This window comes from Antechinus flavipes, chromosome 1 (assembly GCF_016432865.1).
Source record: "Antechinus flavipes isolate AdamAnt ecotype Samford, QLD, Australia chromosome 1, AdamAnt_v2, whole genome shotgun sequence".
Classification (NCBI taxonomy): Eukaryota; Metazoa; Chordata; class Mammalia; order Dasyuromorphia; family Dasyuridae; genus Antechinus; species Antechinus flavipes.
The window spans coordinates 94,065,036-94,087,547 of NC_067398.1; the positions used below are offsets into that span (position 1 = coordinate 94,065,036).

Here is a 22,512-nt window from a genome sequence, read left to right on the forward strand (position 1 = left end):
ATTTTTTACTTTTTTCCTAAACTCAGATACAACTGCTAATGATGGGAATAATAATTTATTTTTTCCTTTTAAACTCAAAACTTTATCATAGCTAACAATCAATTACACAATATCTAATGTAATACTTATGCATAACTGTCATTCAATAATTTTCTGATATCCCAATGAATAAGCTAATAAGTAGAGATTTTCTCATTTATTTTTGGGAAATGAGAGAAGAAAAGTCCAAATCTATGATTTGTTTGGTGTAGGCCTGTCAAAAACTATTGGTTAAATAAATACCTGCATAAAGAGAGGGAAAAACACTCTCTGCACCCAAGGTCACAATCTTATAGGGAGACAACATGCAAATAACTACATATAAACAAGATAAATACAAGATAAACTGAAAATAATCTAATAGAGAAGGCACTAGCATTAAATAGGATCAAGGGATTTTAAACTTGAAGAAAGACAAGAAAGCCAGAAGGCACATATAAGGGAGAAAATTCTAGGCATGTGAAAATTCACATAAGTAGAAGATGGAATCTCTTATATGAAGAACAGAAAGAAGATAGTGTCACTGGATAGCAGAATATAAGTGAGGGAATAGAAAACCAGAATAAGGTGTAAGAAAACTGGAAAAGTTGGGAAGGCCTGATTATAAAGGGCTTGGTCAAATCTGCATTTTAGGAAGATTACTTTGATAGCTTTGTAGAAGATGGCATAGAGTGGGAAGAGACTTGAGGCAGGAAGACCAACCAGAAGGATACTACAAGAGGTAAGAAAATGGGAATGTTCCATGGCAGAGGCAGCAAGAGGAGAAAAGGCCTAACCAAGAGATGGTGTGAAAGTAAAAGCGACTATCTAGGGCCTGGCTACAAATTAAATATGGAGAGAAAAAATTAAATTTTGGATATACTGAGTTTAAGATTTCTGTGAGACATGTAGTTAAAAGATCTTTAGTAGGTAGCTAAAGATGAGAAGAGAGATCAGAAGAAAGGTTAATGTAGGAAAAACAGATCTGAGAAGCATCTGCATAAAGATAATCACATATTTCTGTTATCAATGCAGACTGACACAAATTTGTAATTTAAAAATAGGTTTAAAATAGGTTTTAGGGTCTTCAGAGAGGCTTAGGGTCAATCACAAATTAAGTGACTTGCCCTGAGTCTCACAGTTAATGTCAAAAGTAGAAATTTAATCCTGGTCCTCCCTGACTCTGACTTTATGGAGACTATAACATCTGAATTTGAAGCAAAATTTTTCCCATTTCTGATTCAACTATCTTCAGTATGTATTCCAGAAAACAATGTGTAGTTCATTCTAAACCAACCTAAACTCAGCTGGTAACAATTTTAAAAAACCCCAATATGTCAAAGGACTAAGGAGTACTAGCTAGTTAAAAATTAATCAATTGAAAATCAGCCAAAATAATGATAATATTACAATGTTACATAACTTACCTTAGAATAACTGAAAAATATTTTTCTAAACAGGGGTATACCTATTTAGAGGTATTTGGAGAATGGAAGGAAGACTCAACTGACCACTGATTCTCAATCAGGCTCAAGGTCATTAGTTTTATTTCATCTGGTCCATGGCAGGTTTGCTGAAATTAAATGCGTTTTAGCTACTCCTAACCACCACTGCAAATAAGAGCACCAAATTTAATTTTCTGTCTAATTGTTTCAGCAGCTTATACCCTCTTTCAAAAGTGACTTCATCTCAAGCAATTTACTTTCTCAGACAAAGGAGCAGACAATAGGTAATTTGGACTAGAAGTAGAAAGGAGAAAGATTGGTAATAGTAATGGTGAGGACTAGACTGCTTGGTAGGTGAGGTAAGGTTATTGGGGATTAACAGAGAGGCTAGACCTAATGGCTACTGAGGACAGCCTGATTTAGAAAGGAATTTTTGTCACCTGGAGGATACGGAGAGGAAAAGTTTTTGCAAGAAGCGAGATACAGGAATTTTGGAGAACAGAGAGGTCATGCAAATGAACTGTTTTGGTAGGGCAAAAACTGAGGTATTAAGAGCATCTAAGCATCTAATGGACTAAGAGGTGATAATTTTTGCAGATCATAAAATATTTGAGCTGAAAAGGATATCAGAGATTATCTCATCTAATACTCACTCACTGAGGACAAGCAGTGTGTAAGCAGGCAATGTTGCCTTTTTTCTCTTTTATCTTTCTCCTTTTTCTTGCTTTTGGACTTCTCTTTCATTTAAATGTACTTAAAAAGGAAATGAAGTAAATCTTATTTTATTTAATGTTATATTATGTTCAATGTTTTTAATATTTTATATTTCACTCTCTGGAGGAAAAAAACTAAATCATTTTGTTTTTTATTTTAATATGTTCAATTGACTCTTCCTTCCATTCTCCAATGAGCTATATACTCTGTATAGCAAAGACCTTTTTCCTTAATAAAACTAAACTGTTGTTGATGTTTGTCTTTTGTTTTCAAAGAAAATCTTGACATCAGGGAAGTGATGCCATGACAAGCGAGCTGGATTTAAGTGAGAGTGGACTACGCAAAGTCACCTGCCTCACTTTCTCTTCCAGACCCATCTGGGTTCAGTAAGAAGATAAAGATCAGGACTAATGTCTAAAGGAAATACATAGTACTGATGATATAATACAAGCTCAATAAATGGCTGATAGCTCATATATCTAAGCAACCATTACTTTTTAAACACTGCATTTCTCATGTACTTCTTTATACTGTGTAACTCGCTATACAAAGAAATATTCTATTTTCCCCTGTGAATTTATTATGTTTGACTGAACCCAGAGATGATTTAACTTCCCATTTTCATTAAGGCTCACACAAAGACAAAGCCTATGGTCTGGTTTCCAAAATCTGAATCTGTACAGATAGCAAAATGCTGGTTGATGCAAATTTCCAGTTGGCAGATTAAGGAATATACAGATTTTAGTGTGTACATGTTTATAACTATACCAGAAATAAAATAATTTATTAGCACACATCTTCATATTAGTATTTATACATTATACCAAGCAATTTGAAAATTTTAAAATAAGCTTTTCACATATGCTTTTACCTAAATTTATTCACATTTGCTTTCAAAGTATTAAATAGATCATAAAATTATCTGGATGAAATATTCTTATATCTTTGAAATATTATGAACTTACTTGTAGTTCTTGTGATTTACGAGCTTGTTCTTGCTTGATAGAATTTGTCATACTTTCTTTCATCTCATCCAATATAGAGTAAAGACCATCAAATTCCTCATCTAATTCTAAAAGTATGCTAGAAGAATTGGCCTGTTTAAAAGTAATAAACTTTATTAGATGAAAACAAGCAGGTAAAAAGAATGATACGGTCACAATACGGTTATCAAAGAACAAAGATATCATACCAATAAACAAAATGTATATCCCATGAAGAAATGTATATCCCATGTATATCCTATGTATTCTATACTATGAAATATCGTATTTCATAGTACATACAGAAAATCCTATACTAGTATTCTTGATATATCTGAACTACACAATATAAGAAACATGATAATCTTAAAAATAAAACCTAGAGTTGACCATGTTTATAAATCTGATCTGAATATCATTCATTCTGTGCCATATTTGTGGTTTTTAACAGATTCATACCTGAACTCCTTTTAGTGTATGATTTAGAGTATCAATAAAATTCTGAATTTCATCATTTTTGCTTGCCAGAGTTGTGATAATCCTTTGTAGAGCTTCCTAGAACAAAAATAAAAACATACCCTGAATAAAAATGACAGTCATCATAAATAACCCTTATAATATTTTAACTAAAAAAATTATCAAACCCTTAAAATTATCTTCTGAAGATGAACCCTCCATGTAAACTATATGATTAACAAAACTGAAATATAGCTAACATTCAGTTCCTGTGGCAACATTACTTGAGATATTTGGTTGCTTGAAATCTACCCAAATCCTTGAATTTCAAAAGGAAGTTTTATTCCCTTTTTTAATCTTTAAAAATAAACTTATGTCTTATAGTTTTAACAGTCAAATAAAACTAAATCAAAATGTCACAGATTTAGCCACTAGAAGTTAGTTTTATGTTTAATGGGGATTAAACATACCCAATTAACCCAAACTGAGAAACCCTGATGCTCACTCTATTAGGACAAATCTATTAAGGAACAAAGAGGAAATGAAAATGAAGGTGGCAGGATCCTGAAAATTATCAAGTTTTAAAATACACACATGAATAGGCAATGAAGAAACCAAATTATCACTCTTTGCTGATGATATGATGGTATACTTAGAGAACCCCAGAGATTCTATTAAAAAGCTATTAGAAACAATCCACACCTTTAGCAAAGTTGCAGGATACAAAATAAACCCACATAAGTCATCAGCATTCTTATATATCATTAACAAAACCCAACATTTAGAGTTACAAAGAGAAATTCCATTTAAAGTAACCACTGATTGTATAAAATATTTAGGAATCTATCTGCCAAGGGAAAATCAGAAACTTTATGAGCAAAACTACAAAACACTTTCCACACAAATTAAGTCCGATCTAACCAACTGGAAAAATATTAAACGCTCTTGGATTGGGCGAGCAAATATAATAAAGATGACAATACTACCTAAACTAATCTATTTATTTAGCACTATACCAGACTCCCAAAAAACTATTTTGATGACCTAGAAAAAAATAACAACAAAGTTCATATGGAAAAACAAAAGGTCAAGAATTTCAAGGGAATTAATGAAAAAAAAAATCAAATGAAGGTGGCCTAGCTGTACCAGATCTAAAATTATATTATAAAGCAGTGGTTACTAAAACCATCTGCTATTGGCTAAGAAATAGACTAGTTGATCAGTGGAATAGGTTAGGTTCAAAGGACAAAACAGCCAATAACTTTAATAATCTAGTGTTTGACAAACCCAAAGACCCCAGTTTTTGGGATGAGAACGCATTATTTGACAAAAATTGCTGGGAAAATTGGAAATTAGTATGGCAGAAACTAGGCATTGACTCACACTTAACACCGTACACCAAGATAAGGTCAAAATGGGTTCATGACCTAGGCATAAAGAATGAGATTATAAATAAATTGGAAGAGCATAGGATAGTTTACCTTGCAAACCTGTGGAAGAGGAAGGAATTTATGACCAAAGAACTAGAGATCACTATTGACCGCAAAATAGAAAAAATTGATTATATCAAATTGAAAAGGTTTTGTACAAAAAAAACTAATGCAGACAAGATTAGAAGGGAAACAATAAACTGGGAAAACATATTTATAGTCAAAGGTTCTGATAAAGGCCTCATTTCCAAACTATATAGAGAATTGACTCTAATTTATAAGAAATCAAGCCATTCTCCAATTGATAAATGGTCAAAGGATATGAACAGACAATTATCAGATGAAGAAATTGAAACTATTTATAGACATATGAAAATACGCTCCAAATCATTATTAATCAGAGAAATGCAAATTAAGACAACTCTGAGATACCACTACACACCTGTCAGATTGGCTAGAATGACAGGGAAAGATAATGCGGAATGTGGGAAACCAGGGCCTCTGATACATTGTTGGTGGAATTGTGAACACATCCAGCCATTCTGGAGAGCAATTTGGAACTATGCTCAAAAAGTTATCAAACTGTGCATACCCTTTGATCCAGCAGTGTTTCTACTGGGCTTATACCCCAAAGAGATACTAAAGAAAGGAAAGGGATCTGTATGTGCCAGAATGTTTGTGGCAGCCCTGTTTGTAGTGGCTAGAAGCTGGAAAATGAATGGATGCCCATCAATTGGAGAATGGTTGAGTAAATCGTGGTATATGAATGTTATGGAATATTATTGTTCTGTAAGAAATGACCAGCAGGATGAATACAGAGAGGCTTGGAGAGACCTACATGAACTGATGCTAAGTGAAATGAGCAGAACCAGGAGATCATTATATATCTCAACAACGATATTGTATGAGGATGTATTCGGATGGAAGTGGATTTCTTCGACAAAAAGATCTAACTCAGTTTCAATTGATCAAGGATGGACAGAAGCAGCTGCACCCAAAGAAAGGACACTGGGAAATGAATATAAACTGCTTGGATTTTTGTTTTTCTTCCCGGGTTATTTATACCTTCTGAATCCAATTCTCCCTGTGCAACAAGAGAACTGTTCGGCTCTGCACACATATATTGTATCTAGAATATATTGTAACCTATTTAACATGTATAGGACTGCTTGCCATCTGGGGAAGGGGGTGGAGGGAGGGAAAGAAAAAATCCGAACAGAAAAGAATGCAAGGGATAATGTTGTAAAAAATTACCCTGGCATGGTTTCTGTCAATAAAAAGTTATTTAAAACACACATACACACACACACACACACACACACACACACAATTTAGGTTTTAAAAAAAGACAAATTTGAGGATAAGATTGCAGTTTTCAGAATTTCAAGGGAATTAATGGAAAAAAAATTCAAACAATGGTTACCTAGCTGTATCAGACCTAAAACTAAGTCACCAAAACCATTAAGAAATGGCTAAGAAATAGAGTAGTTGATCAGTGGAACAGATTAGGTTCACAAGACACAATAGTCAATGTAGTATTTGATAAACCCAAAGATTCCAGCTCCTGAGATAAGAATTCACTATTTGACAAAAATTGATGGGAAAATTGGAAAACAGTATGGCAGAAACTAGGAAGTGATCAACACCTAACACCCCATACAACTCTAAAATCAAAATGGAGTTAACAATTTAGACATAAAGGGTGAAACTATAAGCAAATTAAGAGAACAAGAGATAGTCTACCTCTCAGATCTGTGGAGAAAAAAGGAATGTGTGGCCAAAGAAGAACTAGAAAATATTATTAAATGCAAAATGGATAATTTTGACTATATTAAATTTAAAATTTCTTGTACAAACAAAACCAATATAGCCGATATTAGAGGGAAAGCAGTAAACTGGGAAAATTTTTATCCTTCTAAAGGCTCTGCTAAAGGCACCATTTCTAACATATAGAGAGAACTGACTCAAATTTATAAGAATACAAGCCATTCTCCAACTGATAAATGGTCAAAACATATGAAGATAATTTTCAAAGAAATTAAAGCCATTTCTAGTCATAGGAAAAAATGTTCTAAATCACTATTGATGGGGCATATAGGTGGCATAGTGGATAGAGCACCAGTTCTGAAGTCAGGAGGACCTGAGTTCAAATATGACCTCAGACACTTAACACTTCCTAGCTATATGACTGGGCAAGTCGCTTAAACCCTAACTGCCTCAACAAAAAAACAAATAAATATAGATCAGAGAAATGCAAATTAAGACATCTTTAAAGTACCACTATACATATCTCAGATTAGCTAAAATGATAGGAAAAGATGAAGATAAATATTGGAGGGAAAATTGGGACACTAATATTTTGTTGGTGGAGTTGTCAACTGAGTCAATCATTCTGAACAACAATTTGGAACTATACCCAAAGAGCTATCAAACTATGCATACCCTTTGATCCAGCAGTGACTACAGGGTCTATAGCCCAAAGAGATCATAAAAAAGGGAAAAGGACCCAAATGTGCAAAAATGTTTGTAGCAGCTCTTTTGGTAGTGGCAAGGAACTGGAAAATTAGTGGATGTCCATCAGTTGGAGAATGGATGAATAAGTTATGGTATGAATATAATGGAATATTATTCTTCTATAAGAAATGATGAGCAGTATGATTTCAGAAAGACTTGGAGAGACTTGCACAAACTGATGCTAAATGAAGTGAGTAGAATCAAGAGAACATTACACATAGCAATAAGAAGATTATGTGATGATCAACTGTGATGGACTTGGTTCTTTTCAACAATGAGGTGATTCAGGCTAATTTCAATAGATTTGTGGTGGAGAGAGCTATCTGCATCCAAAAAGAGGACTATGGAGAGTGTGGATCACAACCTAGTACTTTCACTTTTATTATTGTTGTTTGCTTGTTTTATCTCTCTCACCTTTTTTTTTTCCTTTTTGATCTGATTTTTCTTTCTTACACAACCTGATAAATGTGGAAATATGTATAGAAGAACTGCACATGTTTAATCTATATTGGATTACTTACTGTCTAGGAGAGAGGGGTAAGGGAAAGGAAGGGAGAAAAATTGGGAACAATTTTTTTCAAAAGTGAATATTGAAAGTTATCTTTGCATGTATTTTGAAAATAAAAAAGCAATTAAAAAAAGATTGCAATTTTCTTTTCCAAGAAAAAAAAAGAGCATTTGCTAGTACCAAAATAAAAGTGAAATACAGACAATTATTTTTCTTTATTAAAAGTTTCTTAGGCTTCAGAATAGCCAACAAATGTATGCTTCCTTCCAGATCCAAAGCTATGATCCAATACAAATTATAGCACCAAGGGGAAAAGATTTAATAAATATCCATGAATAGCAATATCAAAAATGAAAATGACTTATTTGGGACTATTGTGTAACAATCATTATGGAAAGTCAAAATCAAATTCAAACAACTTTACTTTCTAATTCTCATTTTACCACAATTCTTACAGTATTTTCTCATTTTGAAGGGAAATAGATTTTCCCAAGGTCCCTTCTTTTATATATATAAAATTTTTTAAATTCCACCAAGTTCCAGGTAATGGGGGAGAAAGAGGAATAGAAGGAGGAAATGTTTATATAACTTGTTCTTACTTTATGACCTTAGCAAATGCCCTGTTCTGAAACTTAATAAAGTCTGGCTGACTAACTGGTATCAAAAAAGGGAAAGCAGTAGAGACTAGTGAGCAGCAAATCAAAGACCTCCTCACTCCTCTTAGAATTCTCAGGGGACAAATAGAAGCAACAGCTGCTCACTAGGGACCAGACTTGCCAGTGTGAGTGGGGGCTGGGAGAAGAACCCAGTGCATGAATTATAATATCTTCCCTACAAGCCTCACAGGATTGTTGACTATGAACTGGAACAATAAACAATATATGTATGTGTTTTGAAATTTTTTGTGATTTTTTTCATCCCTGATCTAGAATTAATATTTCTTAGTAAAAAATTTCTTCTTCAGATTTCCTCTACTCCGAATCTTCAAATGTTCTACAATTTATACAACACATTTAAAGTATTAACAGACACTAGGAAAAAATATGTAAATATTTTGGTGGCACAGGGGTAGAGCACTTCCTCTGGAGGCAGGAAGACCTGAGTTCAAATCTGATGTCAGACACTTACTTCTTATGTGACCCTGGGCACTTAACCCTATTTGTCTCAGTTCCTTATCAGTAAGATGAACCGGAAAAAGAAATGTCAAACCATTCCATTATGTTTGCCAAGAAAACCCCAAAATAGTAGCATGGAGTCCAAGAGGACTGAAACAACTGAACAATAAAAATTTTAGCTAATTTCACAGCTACAAAATCTAAAGGAAATTACTCAGCTTAATTCTACCCACAATTAAGTAACTGAATTCAAATGCACGGAGAGTAACTCTTGGAAGATTTAAGCTAATCCAGGTGATTTTGTTATCTTCTTGACAAAAAAAAAAAAAAAACTTTTCTAATTATAGGAAGGTCTTGCCAAGCTGGAAGAGAAAGCAAGCTGGATAACTTGTAAAACAAATTTTATTACAGCTAATACTAGTGTGAAAACCAGAAAACATCCCCTTTTTAATATGAGTATCATAAAAAAAATAGATCATTTCTATAACTAGCTAGTAAATCATATATTTCTTATTCTATCTTAAAAACTCCTTTTCAATTTATTTTTCTCTTTTATTACAAAGATAGGTTACCTCTGAGGTTCTGAAACAACTGCCAAATTATTTTAACTTTAGGGTAATACAGAAGATTTGTAGATGAATGAAAGTGAATGTAATGTCCATTTAAATTTTGAGACTTTCTTTTTTAGTTTTGAGAAGAAGCTTAAGCAGTTGGTAACTACTGCCAGAGTAACTATACAAATACAACTGTATATACTATGCACTTTAAAATTAGGAAAAGCAATACAAAGCAAAGTAAAACATACAAAATTTAAGCTATGGAATGTATTCTAGTTCTCACTAGTTTTTTTTTTCCTGTTTGTTTCTTTTTAGAATAAAAAGAAGGCTTGGACCTTTGATTTCAATGGAATTTCAATGGAAAATACAGGGATTTTCAGTACCAAAGCAGCCTAGTACCTCCCCAGTGCAACCAGGGGACAAAAAAGAATTGACTTGAGCACTTTTAGGCAACTTATCCAAAGAAAGAGGTACAGTATGTGTCAGAAGCTAAAGTGGAACTCTAATCTTTCTGGCTTCAAGACTAGCTCTCTATCCATTATATCAGAGGTGAAATACAAGTTAACAAAATTCCTGAGTGCAGCCTGAATCAGACTAAATCAAAGCTCCTCTCTGATTATTGCACTGTTGTATTAATTTTTTTAAAATGTGCTTTTCTCAGTCATATATAGCCTACAGGGATCCATATTTCAGTACAGTATGTTGGCCTACTTTTCTATCTATCATCCTTTCTCTAATTATTTTAGGTATTCCAAAATGAACATCAGATCAGAAGACTTGTAAAACTATTTAAATGTTAAATCTAATACCAATGATATATTTATTTTGCTCTGAGATTTATGTGAAACCAATGATTTTTAAGGTATTACTGTATTTAGATTCTCTATTTTCACCTCAACTTCTGAACAAAGAAAAAAATAAGACAGTTCTTCTTCAGTGATTTAATTTAGTAGAAAAAAATGAATATGGAGGAAAGTTTAGTCACATATCTAACCACATCTCAATTCATTTCAAATTACTGGATCTTTTGGGTACCAGAAACTTGAGAACAATTCAACCAAAATTTATTTATTGCGTTCCTTGTATTAAGATACAAGGCACAAAGAGCTAAAAAGCAAAAACTGTCATTTACTCTCAAGAAACTTATAAATAGGAGCCAAAATAAAATAAATTTAGAAAGCTTACAATATGTTATCAGGGAAAAAATAAATACTACCAATAATCCCAACAAATATAACTATGTCCATACAAAATATCCTCCCTTCAGCTAACATTTGAATAAATGACTACAAAAAGAACACATATTAAAAATAGAAATCACTCTAATAATTCTTCAGAAAATCCTTCAATTTGATTTCTACATATTCTACAGAGGAGAAAAATACTGTATGCATTTAAGAATAGATATTAAAATTAGACATTTTCATGCCTATTTAGGAGAGCCCTCCTTACTCATACATTCTCCATTTCAAAGAAATAGAGAGTGGTACTATTAGCAAGAGAAATTCTAAGGAGAAATGCACAAAAATTTCATTATCACAGGAAGAAATAGCATCAGAGGCAAAGAGAGCAACTACTTCCAAGACACCAGATAAAAAGGGCACAATATATCAAAAAATAATTTTTACTAAATGTGCCAAACATAAAACATGTACTTGAAAGTATTAGGGCAGAAATGAAGGGGTGAGTGTCAGGGATCCAAATATAGTGAAGGAAAGATGCAGGCTCAAGAAAGGAATGAAAGTCTGTAGTTTATCACAAGATCGTGAAGAGCAGAGAAAAATCCTAGGAAAAGCAAACAATGACATACAGGCTTCTTTTCCCACTACCTCAGTCCTTAAACTAGGACTTCAATAGTTTCTGCCGGGCCAATCCCCGGATCTCCTCCAAAGTGGTACACGAAGAAATACCTCCAATAGCATAACAGACATAGCATTGCACTTGCAATGAAGAGTCCTAGGTTGAAATCCTGGATCAAAGTTATATTAGCTATGTGACTAGGGGCAAGTCATTTCGCCTAAGATAAAAAAGCAAGTAATAATCTAATACATATGAATTCACAGTATTGTGAGTAAAGTGTTTTGTAAGCATTAAGGTACTATATAAATTCAAGTTATTATTCTGAAAAATCTACCTTGTCCCATAAATATTAACATTTTTTAAATTGAATTCTGATGATAATCTAATGCTTCCCTCTTTACAAATTAGGAAAATGGAAAGTTAGTAAATTAAGCAATTTAGAAGCACACAATCTTGGAGCCATGTACATAGTCCTACTGATGCCCTGAGGTGATTCTGAAGACTTGAAGATTCTGCCAAAGGAGCTCAAGTTCTGGCAGATTCTATTAGGCTGGAAAGATTTCAAATACAGTCCAAGCAACAGACAGCTTGTGCTTTCCAAAAAAACAGCTGAATTAAATAAGGAGAAGTTCATCAGCAGCAGTCTGGCTCCTTGGCAATGAATTCTTTGGCCATGGCAACCCATGAACAAAGAAAAATGTAAAATAGCCCTCAGTCTTGTGTATATCCCCCTTCCACTTCTGCAGGGATAGTGGCAAAATACCAGAAAAGAGAGAAAGAGTGTTAAAAATCAGGTTTTTGTTAAATTTATTAATTTTAAATTAGTTATTGCTACTGTCAGATCCACTAAGTGATCCAGTGGACATACTACTGAAGGATGTGAATCCCTATTAATTAGATAACAGCTCCAAAAGTCCAACAAAACTAATTATGCATTTCACATAAAAGTTTAATGATGCACACCAATTGCTGTAACAATGAAAACAAAAGGACTTAAACCACCATAGAAAGCATATTAATGCTTGACTTCACTGACAAAAAACAGGTTATGACAACCAATGGCAACACTGATTTAAAATATGAATTTGTAAACTTACAGAGAAGAGTATGGAAGATTATGTGTGCTATTTATATAACAAGAAGCAGCAGAATTAAGGGAAATTTGGCATAAAGAATGCTTGATTGGTAACTGGTGCAACAGAAGGAATTCATACTTTGGAGTCAGAGGTCATGGTTTGAATCCCAGATGAGTCACTACTCATGTGATTTTGGACCACTCACTACTCACGTGACTTTGGGCCACTCACTTCACCTCTTGAATCCTAAATTTACAACTCTCTAAAATGAAGATGTTTTACTAGATGACTGCTTAGGTTCTTTATAACTCTAAATGTATGTTCTTAAGATCCTTCAAACTAAGCAAAAAACTGAAAAGAATATCATAAGCATCCAAAAGATAGAAGATACCTGCAAAGATCTCCTGGGAGGTATGATACAGTGGAAAAGACATTATTTCTGTCTAGATCTAGACTCAAAATCTAGATTCAAAATCTGTTTTTGATACTACCTCTGTGGCCCTGGGAAAATCATTGAATTTCCAAGATTCTCTTATTCTTCATCCGTATAATTATGGAGTTGGATTATATAGATTTTGAATTCCCTTCTAGGTCTAGTTCTATGATTTTTATAAGAAACACATTTTTAAAAAATGACCCTAAGATTCTCCTTCAAAGATCCATTTTTTTTTATTCCCAACCTTCTTCCAGTGATGTGTTAGCACTAGTCAATATCTAATATATGGCAGGTGTAAGCAAATCTCATTGCATTATAAATAAGAACTATAAGGAATATCATCAGTCAATTGTAGCCTGTGATTAAAAAAAAAAAAAAAGAACAACAACATGGGTTAGACAAACAGCAAGAATCAGTAGTAAGACACAGACATTCTTTGGTCCTTGAGATTTCAAGAGAATTTCAAGGATATGTAGGTATATCAGAGTAATGTTTTGCTATTTTGGAAGAAATTCTTACATCAATGAGATCATAAATTCTCTAAATCATAATCTCAAGAGCTGAAAAATACATTGAGTCATCTAATCCAGTTATAAAGGAATTCCTTTATAGCAACTTAATCGGTAGTTTGAAGGTCATATAATTAATTAGTTACAAATTTGGGACTAGAACAAAGATCTCTTCATGCTAACCCAATATTCTTTCATCACTACTTTGCTGCCCTCCATATATACTTACCATTTTTTTTGTCTACTTTAACTAAGTGGTCTTGCATTCCAATCACCAAACATTTAAAGACCTTTTATATTCCTGACAGAAGACAAACAAAAAATGATATAGTTCCTGCATTCAATAAGTTTACATTGTAGCAGGGAATACAACACATTCAGATAAGTAGATACAAAATATAGGAATTGAGACCAAATTTATGATTTCATTGATAGGTGGAATTTCCAGATGAAGAAAACCCATTCTCTGTAATTTATATCTTACAGAATTGCCTAGAACAGATGTAAAACATTGCCACATGTGTTTCCCCCCAGACACACATACATACATACACACTCTTGAGTATAACCTGAATCATACTAAAATGTAATTCCTCTCTGATTTTAATGTGTTCATGTACTAATATACATATATATATGTATGTAATATCTATAAAAATATGTGGTATACTAAGTCAATATGTGACCCACAGAGAACCTTAAATATGGTTTAATGGTTCCCATTTCAATTTGAGTTTGACAGAATTGGTCTAAAATATTAACAAGTTAAATGACTTGTCCAGGATAGCAAAAATAAAATAGTATATGTCAGATGTAAGACAAACAGAGGTCTTCCTAACTCCATGACCAGCTCTCTACCCTCCAAGTAAAAACTAAGTAATATGCTTGGAAAAACACTAGCACCTAAAGAGATCAGGGAGACCTTACATAGAAGATGGTCCTTGAATGAGCTTTGAAGGAGACTAGGGTCTGAGAGGCAAAGATAAGGAAATATACTCTAAGCAGTGAGAATAATCTATGAAAAAGCATAGAGACAAAAAAAAATGTCATGTGAACAGCAGCAAGGAAGGTGGTGTTGCTAGAGTATATGAAGGGGAGTAATGTAAGATTGGCCCATAAGTCATAGTGTATTTTAAATAAGAAAGACAAATTGAGACTTTAAATGATAAGAGAAGAATATATTTATATTATATTTTTTGAGGCTATAGAGAACCAATGGAACTTACTGAGCAGAGAACATTATCAGACTTAAGCTTTAAAAATATCATTCATTGACCAACAGGATGAATACAGAGAGGATTGGCGAGACTTACATGAACTGATGCTGAGCGAAATGAGCAGAACCAGGAGATCATTATATACCTCAACAACGATACTGTTTGAGGATGTATTCTGATGGAAGTGGACCTCTTTGATAAAGAGAGACTTAATTGATCAAAGATGGACAGAAGCAGCTACACCCAGAGAAAGAACACTGGGAAATGCATATAAACTGCTTGCATTTTTGTTTTTTTTCCCGGGTTATTTATACCTTCTGAATTCAATTCTCCCTGTGCAACAAGAAAACTGTTCAGTTCTGCATACATATATTGTATCTAGGATATACTGCAACCCATTCAACATGTAAAGGACTCTTGCCATCTGGGGGAAGGGGTGGAGGGAGGGAGGGGAAAAATCGGAACAGAAGTGAATGCAAGGGATAATGCTGTAAAAAATTACCCTGGCATGCGTTCTATCAATAAAAAGTTATTTAAAATATATATACATATACATATATATACATACATATATATATATATCATTCATGTAGCTGTTTTACTCAAAAGTATAATCCAAAATCCTCAACAAGCATAAATAACTGATATCAGATCTTTTATCAGTTTTATTGGGGGGATATTAAAAAAATTAAAGTTGTTGAAATAGTTTGGAAAGGTTACTATTAAGAAAGGAAAAAGGAAGATGAAAAAGATAAAAAATTTTGTAGATAACACTGTTCATTATCAATTCAGCTGGTATATGCCTCTTAGTATAGCAAACTGCTATACTTAAAAACAAGAAGCCTAAGATCCAAATCCCACCTATGATAAATACTTTCTGATCATGGGTAAGACACAATTTCTTGGTCTGTTTCTTCATTTGTACATGGAGCTAACAGCATCTGTAGCACCTGCCTCACAGGATTGTGATGAGGCTCAAATGAGTATTTATGTGGAGTTTTATAACCATAAATGATTATAAAACTATCCGTTACTATCATCATAACTCATCCTCTCAGGAAGGTATCTTTATTTGTCATTAACTAGGAAATTTTTTGTGGGTTTGTGTTTTTTTTAAGTAATTACATTTTACTTCATTTCTGTGGATAAAGTTTTTCACCAATACTCCCAAATATGAAAGTTTTTTGCTAAGCATCCACTCACATAATAGAAAAGGTTGAAAGATAAGAAAAAGCATGATATGAAGGACTAATACTAAATAATACCTGGAGGCCAACAAAAAAATCTTATCCTCATTTTTGTGGGAAATGGACTAACTTTGAGTTAGCAAGACCAAGTATTCATACCTTCTTAAGAATTAACTTTAACCAGTTATACACAGCAGAGATTAACAATATTCAAAGAACAGGAATTCTGTTTTAGAGATAAACTTTCCATAAGTATGCTTATGTGAGCTTGAACATCAAAAAGATACTTGAACATCTAGACAAGGAAAAAAAAAAGACTTAGGGAGAAGGAAAAATGAGGGAAGTTACAACAAAGTGCAAGAGATCAAAAATAAACTTTGCCTATCCATTCCCAATTTTGCTTATGGCTCTCAAGGCAGAATGAGTACCAGGCAAATCATAATCCCTGCTGCTTCTCAAACATCTGTAAGAGATAAGTAATTTAAAGAAAAGATATCGATGAGTAACTTAAAGAAAAGATATCAAGACAAAGCTAAAAAACTGTAAACTTGAAGTTTATTCAAAAAATCTCAGTCTCCTCAGTAAAAAGCCAATGTGTTATCACACTAGATTTCAAGTAAGGAGAGATTTGGATTCAGATTCTGTCAGTAAGCCAATCAATAGACATTTATTAAGCATCCTTTTATATATCAAGCACTTTGCATATTAAAATTAAAGTAAGTTATTAATTAAATTAATTATTATTAAATTAAATTTTTAAAAAAAGAAAAGAAGAAAAAGATATTCCCTTCCCTCAAGGAGCCTTCTATCTAAACGGGAGAGGCAATAAGCAAACAAATATGTACAAATAAGCTATAAATAGAAAATAATTAACAGAGGGAAGGCACTAGAATTAAAGAAAGATTTCCTGTAGAAGATGGGAGTTTAGCCAGAATTTAAAAGGAAGTCAAGGAATTCAATAAACCAAAAATAAGAAGGAAGATCATTCTCGGATTGAAGGACAGGTAAGAAAATGCCAAGAGCAAAGAAATGGAATGTCTTATCTATGGAACAGAAGAAAGGCAACGTGACTGTACATGGCAGGAATAACTATAAAAAAAGACTGGAAATGTAGGAGAGGAGGCTAGATTATGAAGCACTTTGAATACCAAATAGGGTTTTTGTATTTGATTCTGGAAGCAGTAGAGAACAAAAGGAGTTTAGTGAAGGAGAAGACATGGTTAGAGCAGTAGTGCAGAAATCTTGCCTTCAATACCTTTGTAACCTCAATTTCCTCAGGCTTTACAATGAAGCTAATATCATTTGTAGGTACTATTACCTCAAAAGATTGTTGTGATATTCAAGTAAAAAGATGTACTGAGTAAAACATTCAAAAACACTATTATATTAGTCATTCTCTCTTCTAAACTACAATTTATATTACTATATCTTCTAAAATAAGAAGAGAAAAGAGAAAAAAAAATAAAAAAAAAACAGGGACACATATAATACTTCCTCCAAGTGATCCCTAATTTATGCTTCTATAGCTTTAGTAAGGTAGAGCATTGTATTTCCCCATGTGAAGGGTCTTCTGAACAAAAATTAAAGTATAATCTTTCCTAGTTCCCAAATTTTAAATCCTGTAATTCCTCAAATTCCACCAAGTATCACAATATTCTCTGATTCTACCCTCACTTCATAAGAAAATAGATCTTTGTGATTTTCTCAGATGTACTTAAGGATATATTGAAAAGGCTTTTTTATATCAAAGCCAACCTACATTTAACATATCTTCTAGAAGAATGTGTTCCAGAAACTCAAAAAAATCCTACTATGTATAGAAGCTAAGGCTGAAGTTGTCTGTATCCATGGTGCTATATATATCCAAAACGATAGTTTTCCCCCCACTCTGTTCAAACAGTGTCTGTTGTAACATAACACCATAGTCCAAATTATTTCCTAGGATAGAAAAGCAGCTGGTCAGACTTATCTATTTGCTGACCAGCAGCCATCCTGTTACTGTAAGACTGTCTTTAGTTAAGCCTCAGATCCTATAACTAGAGCAGTGGAGTTACATGAGTCAGAACTTCCAATCCTCTTTCAATTTGGATTTAATGGTCCTCATTTGCTTCTATTAGGAGGAAATCAATTGTTGAAAACATAAGGGAGGCTCTGTAACCTAAGAGCAAAGGTGAACTTGGCATGGTTTCATTTGGGGAGTGGTTGTAGAAAAGAACAACAAAACTCCCCGTTCCAAAGTTTCTCTCTAACAGTTTATCTACACCGTGCCACACCAAAGGAAAGCAGAATCCAAAGAAATATTAACATCAAATCCTTGTTATAATGCATATCACCCTTTCCATTTTTTTTCTTCCCAAATAAATATTTAACTGGAAAGAATTGCTTGACTACTGACAATCTTCACTTTTCTAGAGTAGAAGAGAGATATCTTCATAGCCATTCTATCATGCATCTGTCATGAAAATGTTAACATTCCTGTTTGATGATAAAGAGAAAAATGTATCTAACAACTCTAGAATGTATATAATTCTATAACAATTTCTATGAAAAAAAAGATTCCAGTAATATTAAGTATTTTAATGCCACAATATAAAATATTCTTTTAAATTGTACAGTTTATTTATTAATGCATAAAGTTTAATTCAATTCTCCTATACTAAAATATGATGATAAACTGGCGCTTATGGCTAACCACAATTAAAGTGCTGAAATGAAAATTCCTAACATTTTACTGTTTATAAAATCATAGATTTAGAGTTGGAAGAGATCTTAGAGATTGCTTTAAATTTCTCCTTTCAGAGATTAGGAAAATAAGGTCTACAAAGATTAAATGACTTGCTCAGGGTTTACCCAGCTATTAGATGTCTGAAGCAGGATTCAAATCAAGGTCTTTTTAACTTTTAAATTCAGTACTATTATAGATATACCTCTCTTTGTTTAAATCCAAACTGGTAAGATGACATAAAATGGGCATAAAATAATCAATCATTTAAAGTCACAACATTTCTCATCTAAAAAAGTTACAGTAACTTGACACCATAAACAGTTATGTTTAAAAACAAAACTACTGATTAAAATTTAAAGACATAAAAATATCCAAAGCACAAAAATTGGAATATTTAGAAATATACTTGAATGTTAGTAATTAGTCATAAAAATTAAAAATCAGAAACGTGCCCTTACTTTCTTACTGAAGATGCAAGCAAAAATTAATTCTACCTTTTAAATGTGGAAGTTAAACATGTTTACGTTTTCACATGCCTATCTTATTCTTTAACACTCTTTAACCATGTCTTTCCATCGATTTATAGCTTCCAACAGAATGGCCTCAGATATGTTTTTATCAGTATTTTAGAATACAATACTCTAAACACTTTTACTTTAAAATAAGCTAGAGTTCAGGCAAAAACAAATCACAGAATTATCAAATGTTAAAATCATTAGTCAATAGTGCTTATTTCCCATCATTGCACAGATACTAGCAAAGAATTACAAACTGAAAAAAATACAATAGGGAACTTATGATTTCCTGATCTAATATGAATTAGGGCCCTTTTAATTCTATTTAAAGAAAGACACAATAGTGCAGAGGGAAAAGCTAAGAGCTCATAGTCCAGGGTTCTAATCTTAGCTCTAGGATTTGGTATGTTTATTACCTCTATGAAGCTGCTTTACTTTTATAGAAACTTGAATAACTTAAACTGGTTAAACTTAAAGCACTAAACAACTGTAGGTGTATACTCTTTGCCTTACCTTACTTTGTATCAGTATTTAGCAGGTGCTTAATAAAATGTTAGCTATGCAAGAAATGGAAGACTCTAAAAGAGGCAGTATCTTGTAGAAGAAAAAGTGCATAATTTGGAGCCAAAGACCTATTTCAAATCCCAATTCTCTGCTATTACTTATTGCTCTTGAGACTTTTCTGGACCTCAAATCAAAAGGGAGTTCAATTTAAATGACCTAGAAAATCCCTTCAAACTCCAGATCTTCCTTATAGCCACAACCTAAGAAGAAATATATGCAAGAGGCAGCTATCATCAAAAAAACCACAGTGCCAATCCAGCTTCAAATACTTGGTTGGCAAGTCCCAATTTCCCCTGGGCCTGTTTCCTTCTCTGTCAAAGTTCTATATAAATGTCAGCTATCATCATTATTACAATTATTTTTACTAATGCACCTCCCTCCCAGGGTTGTAAGGAGGCTCCTAAAAAATAGTAAGGGTAAAGTACTTGGCACAAAGCCAAGTGCATATAAATGCTAGCTTATTATTACATTCACCTCCCAGGTTTGTAGGGAGGATCAAATGAGATAATAACTGCAGAGCACCCAGCCCAGCACGGTTTCACATAGACAGCATTATCATCATCGTTATCACGATTAGCAGTATCCGACTCTCCCTTCGAGGGAGGGGGTTAGGGGGAGGGAATTGGGAGGTTGGGGTGGGGGGATGGGTAGAGCAGGGTTTAGGGATGCTTATCACTTATGGATCACTCGTCCAGCCCCCCTAGGGAGCGCCGACTACCTCACGAGTGCGGAGGTCAACAGTGAAATGTCACCAATTACTGCAAACGTGGAGTCTTTCACAATGCTGGGGGTTCGGGGGTGGGGTAGGGGCCCATTCCCAGATCTCCGGCCTCGGTCACAGTCCTGCCCTACACAAGTTTTACCTCGAACAGGGACTTTCTCGTCACTTCACTGGATGCTCTTCGCCGAGAAAACCTGAGCTCGAGATTAAGCAGCACCCCCTCCCTCTCGAGACCAAACCCTCCTCAGCGCACTCCCGGGGGCAGCTGCGAGGTCCGGCCTCTTCCCGGGCCGGGAGACGACGAGGGCGTGGGCTGGGCGGGCCCCGGCCCTGGGATGCCGCGATCCTAACAGAGCTCTCGCTAGTCTGGGGAGGGGAAAGCGCCATCGTCGAGGGAGGAGGATGAAGGAGCCCAGGGCCGATTCCTCCAGCTCGTCCGGCGCATCTTTCCCTGGCCCCGCGCCTCCTACAGAGCCTGGGGCCCGTGGTGGGGAGGGGAGGAGAATCCGGCCGCTCGCCCCCGCCCCCGAAGGAGAGGTAGGGGAGACCCAGCCAGTGGGGTTCTCCTCTCTACCCCGCACACCCGCACACACTCCGGGTCGCAGACACACGCCCCGCCCAGCCTCGCGCGCGAGGATGGGGCGACGCTCGCCCGCCCCTAGCTCCCATCACTCACTTTCTGGGAATCCATGGGGAGGCCTCGTGCCGCCGAGCTCTGCGACCACTGGAGAGAGAACGAGGTTGCAGCTCCCTAGCCGCCGCCGCCGCCGCCGTCTCCCGGGAGACTGATGCTCCGCGGGTCTTAGCCGCTGCCTGGCCAGTCTCCGCCCGCTGTAACCCAAAACTCCGGTCCCCAGCCCGCCTGCGCACACACCCCTCACAGCAGGGTGTGGAGGTCCCCCTCCCTCAAGATGGAGGGGCGGGGGAGGGCGCGGCCTCGGCGCCTGCGCGCTGCTCCCTGACGGACGCGAGGGGGGTGGGGGATAAACTGGGGAGGGGGGCTGCAGAGTGAGGAAAGCAGACCGTGACTGAGGAAAAATTTAAGTAGAGGAGAAAGGGAGGAAGCGGGGAGGGAAAAAGGGAGGAGAAGAATGAAAAGGAATTGGGATAAGGTTTAGGATAAGGAGTCTCCCGGGGCATTGTGTCCCGCTGGAAATAAAGAGATAGATGTTCTACAGACCTTATCTAGGAAATTGTTGGAGTTCAAAACGTACGTTCAAAACAAAACAAAACTAAGAGCGACAACTGTAGCACGTGAGAAGTGCGGAAAATCCAAGCAAGGTGTCTGAGCCGCCGCAAGATTTTTGTGCCAATGTCCAGCGACGCTTGAAACGGTCCTCTATGCCAGTGTCGACCAGCTTCATTAAAGTTTATGTCACAAGCTCAATCTTCAACTGGGGTGACTGAAACTCCAATGCAATAAGCAATAGGAGACATCCTCATTAGGCTAGAGTAATCAATTCTTCAGAAACTTATAGGAGCAAGGAAGGAAAGAAAAGAAAGAGAAGGGAAGGAAGGAAAAGAAAGAAAAACAAAAGGAGGAAGAGAGGAATGCAAAGGATAATGTTGACATAAGGTAAAACTACACAGCAACTATTAAATGTAATTTCTTACAGAGCATGGGTTGTCTCATCTGTCTCTTTGTTTTGGTTTGGTTTTTTATGCACAAAATGTTTTTTGCCTGTGTGCTTTGCACACTAAATAATTGTTGAGTTGAACCGAAATAATTAAAGTGCCAACAAGCAAAGATAGGACAAACTGAAAGTTATACTCAAGACTTCAGGTGTATAGATAGCATATTTAGAGAAATTGAGAAAGAAGGACAAGTTACCTAACTTCCAAAAAGGTCACTCTGGCCCTGGGCTTAAATAGACAAGGATTCAATCAAAAGATCATTGGTATCTTTGGAAACAACATTTCAGTTGAATGATGAGGTCAGAAGTTAGGAATTAACTTGGTTTCTTCTGGAAAAGGTATTCAATATGCAAAGTAGGTGTCCAGTATAGGACAGCTATTTATTTC

At 35.1% G+C, this 22,512-nt stretch overlaps 1 protein-coding gene across 5 annotated transcripts in view; it reads right to left on the reverse strand.

Moving 5' to 3' along the window:
• FSD1L (fibronectin type III and SPRY domain containing 1 like) overlaps positions 1 to 21,412 on the reverse strand; it is a 92,121-nt gene extending 70,709 nt beyond the window's left edge. For 3 of the 5 annotated variants that reach the window (XM_051986987.1, XM_051986981.1, XM_051986973.1), the window contains exons 1-3: positions 21,167 to 21,412; positions 3,620 to 3,715; positions 3,143 to 3,274 (exon numbers count right to left, since the gene is read on the reverse strand). In XM_051986987.1, coding sequence (XP_051842947.1) covers positions 3,143 to 3,274; positions 3,620 to 3,715; positions 21,167 to 21,181 — 243 coding nt within the window. In that variant the 5' untranslated portion in view covers positions 21,182 to 21,412. The remainder of the gene's footprint in view (positions 1 to 3,142; positions 3,275 to 3,619; positions 3,716 to 21,166) is intronic. The other 2 variants (XM_051987005.1, XM_051986994.1) reach the window with 2 other exon arrangements.
• Between the last annotated feature and the right edge of the window lie 1,100 nt (positions 21,413 to 22,512).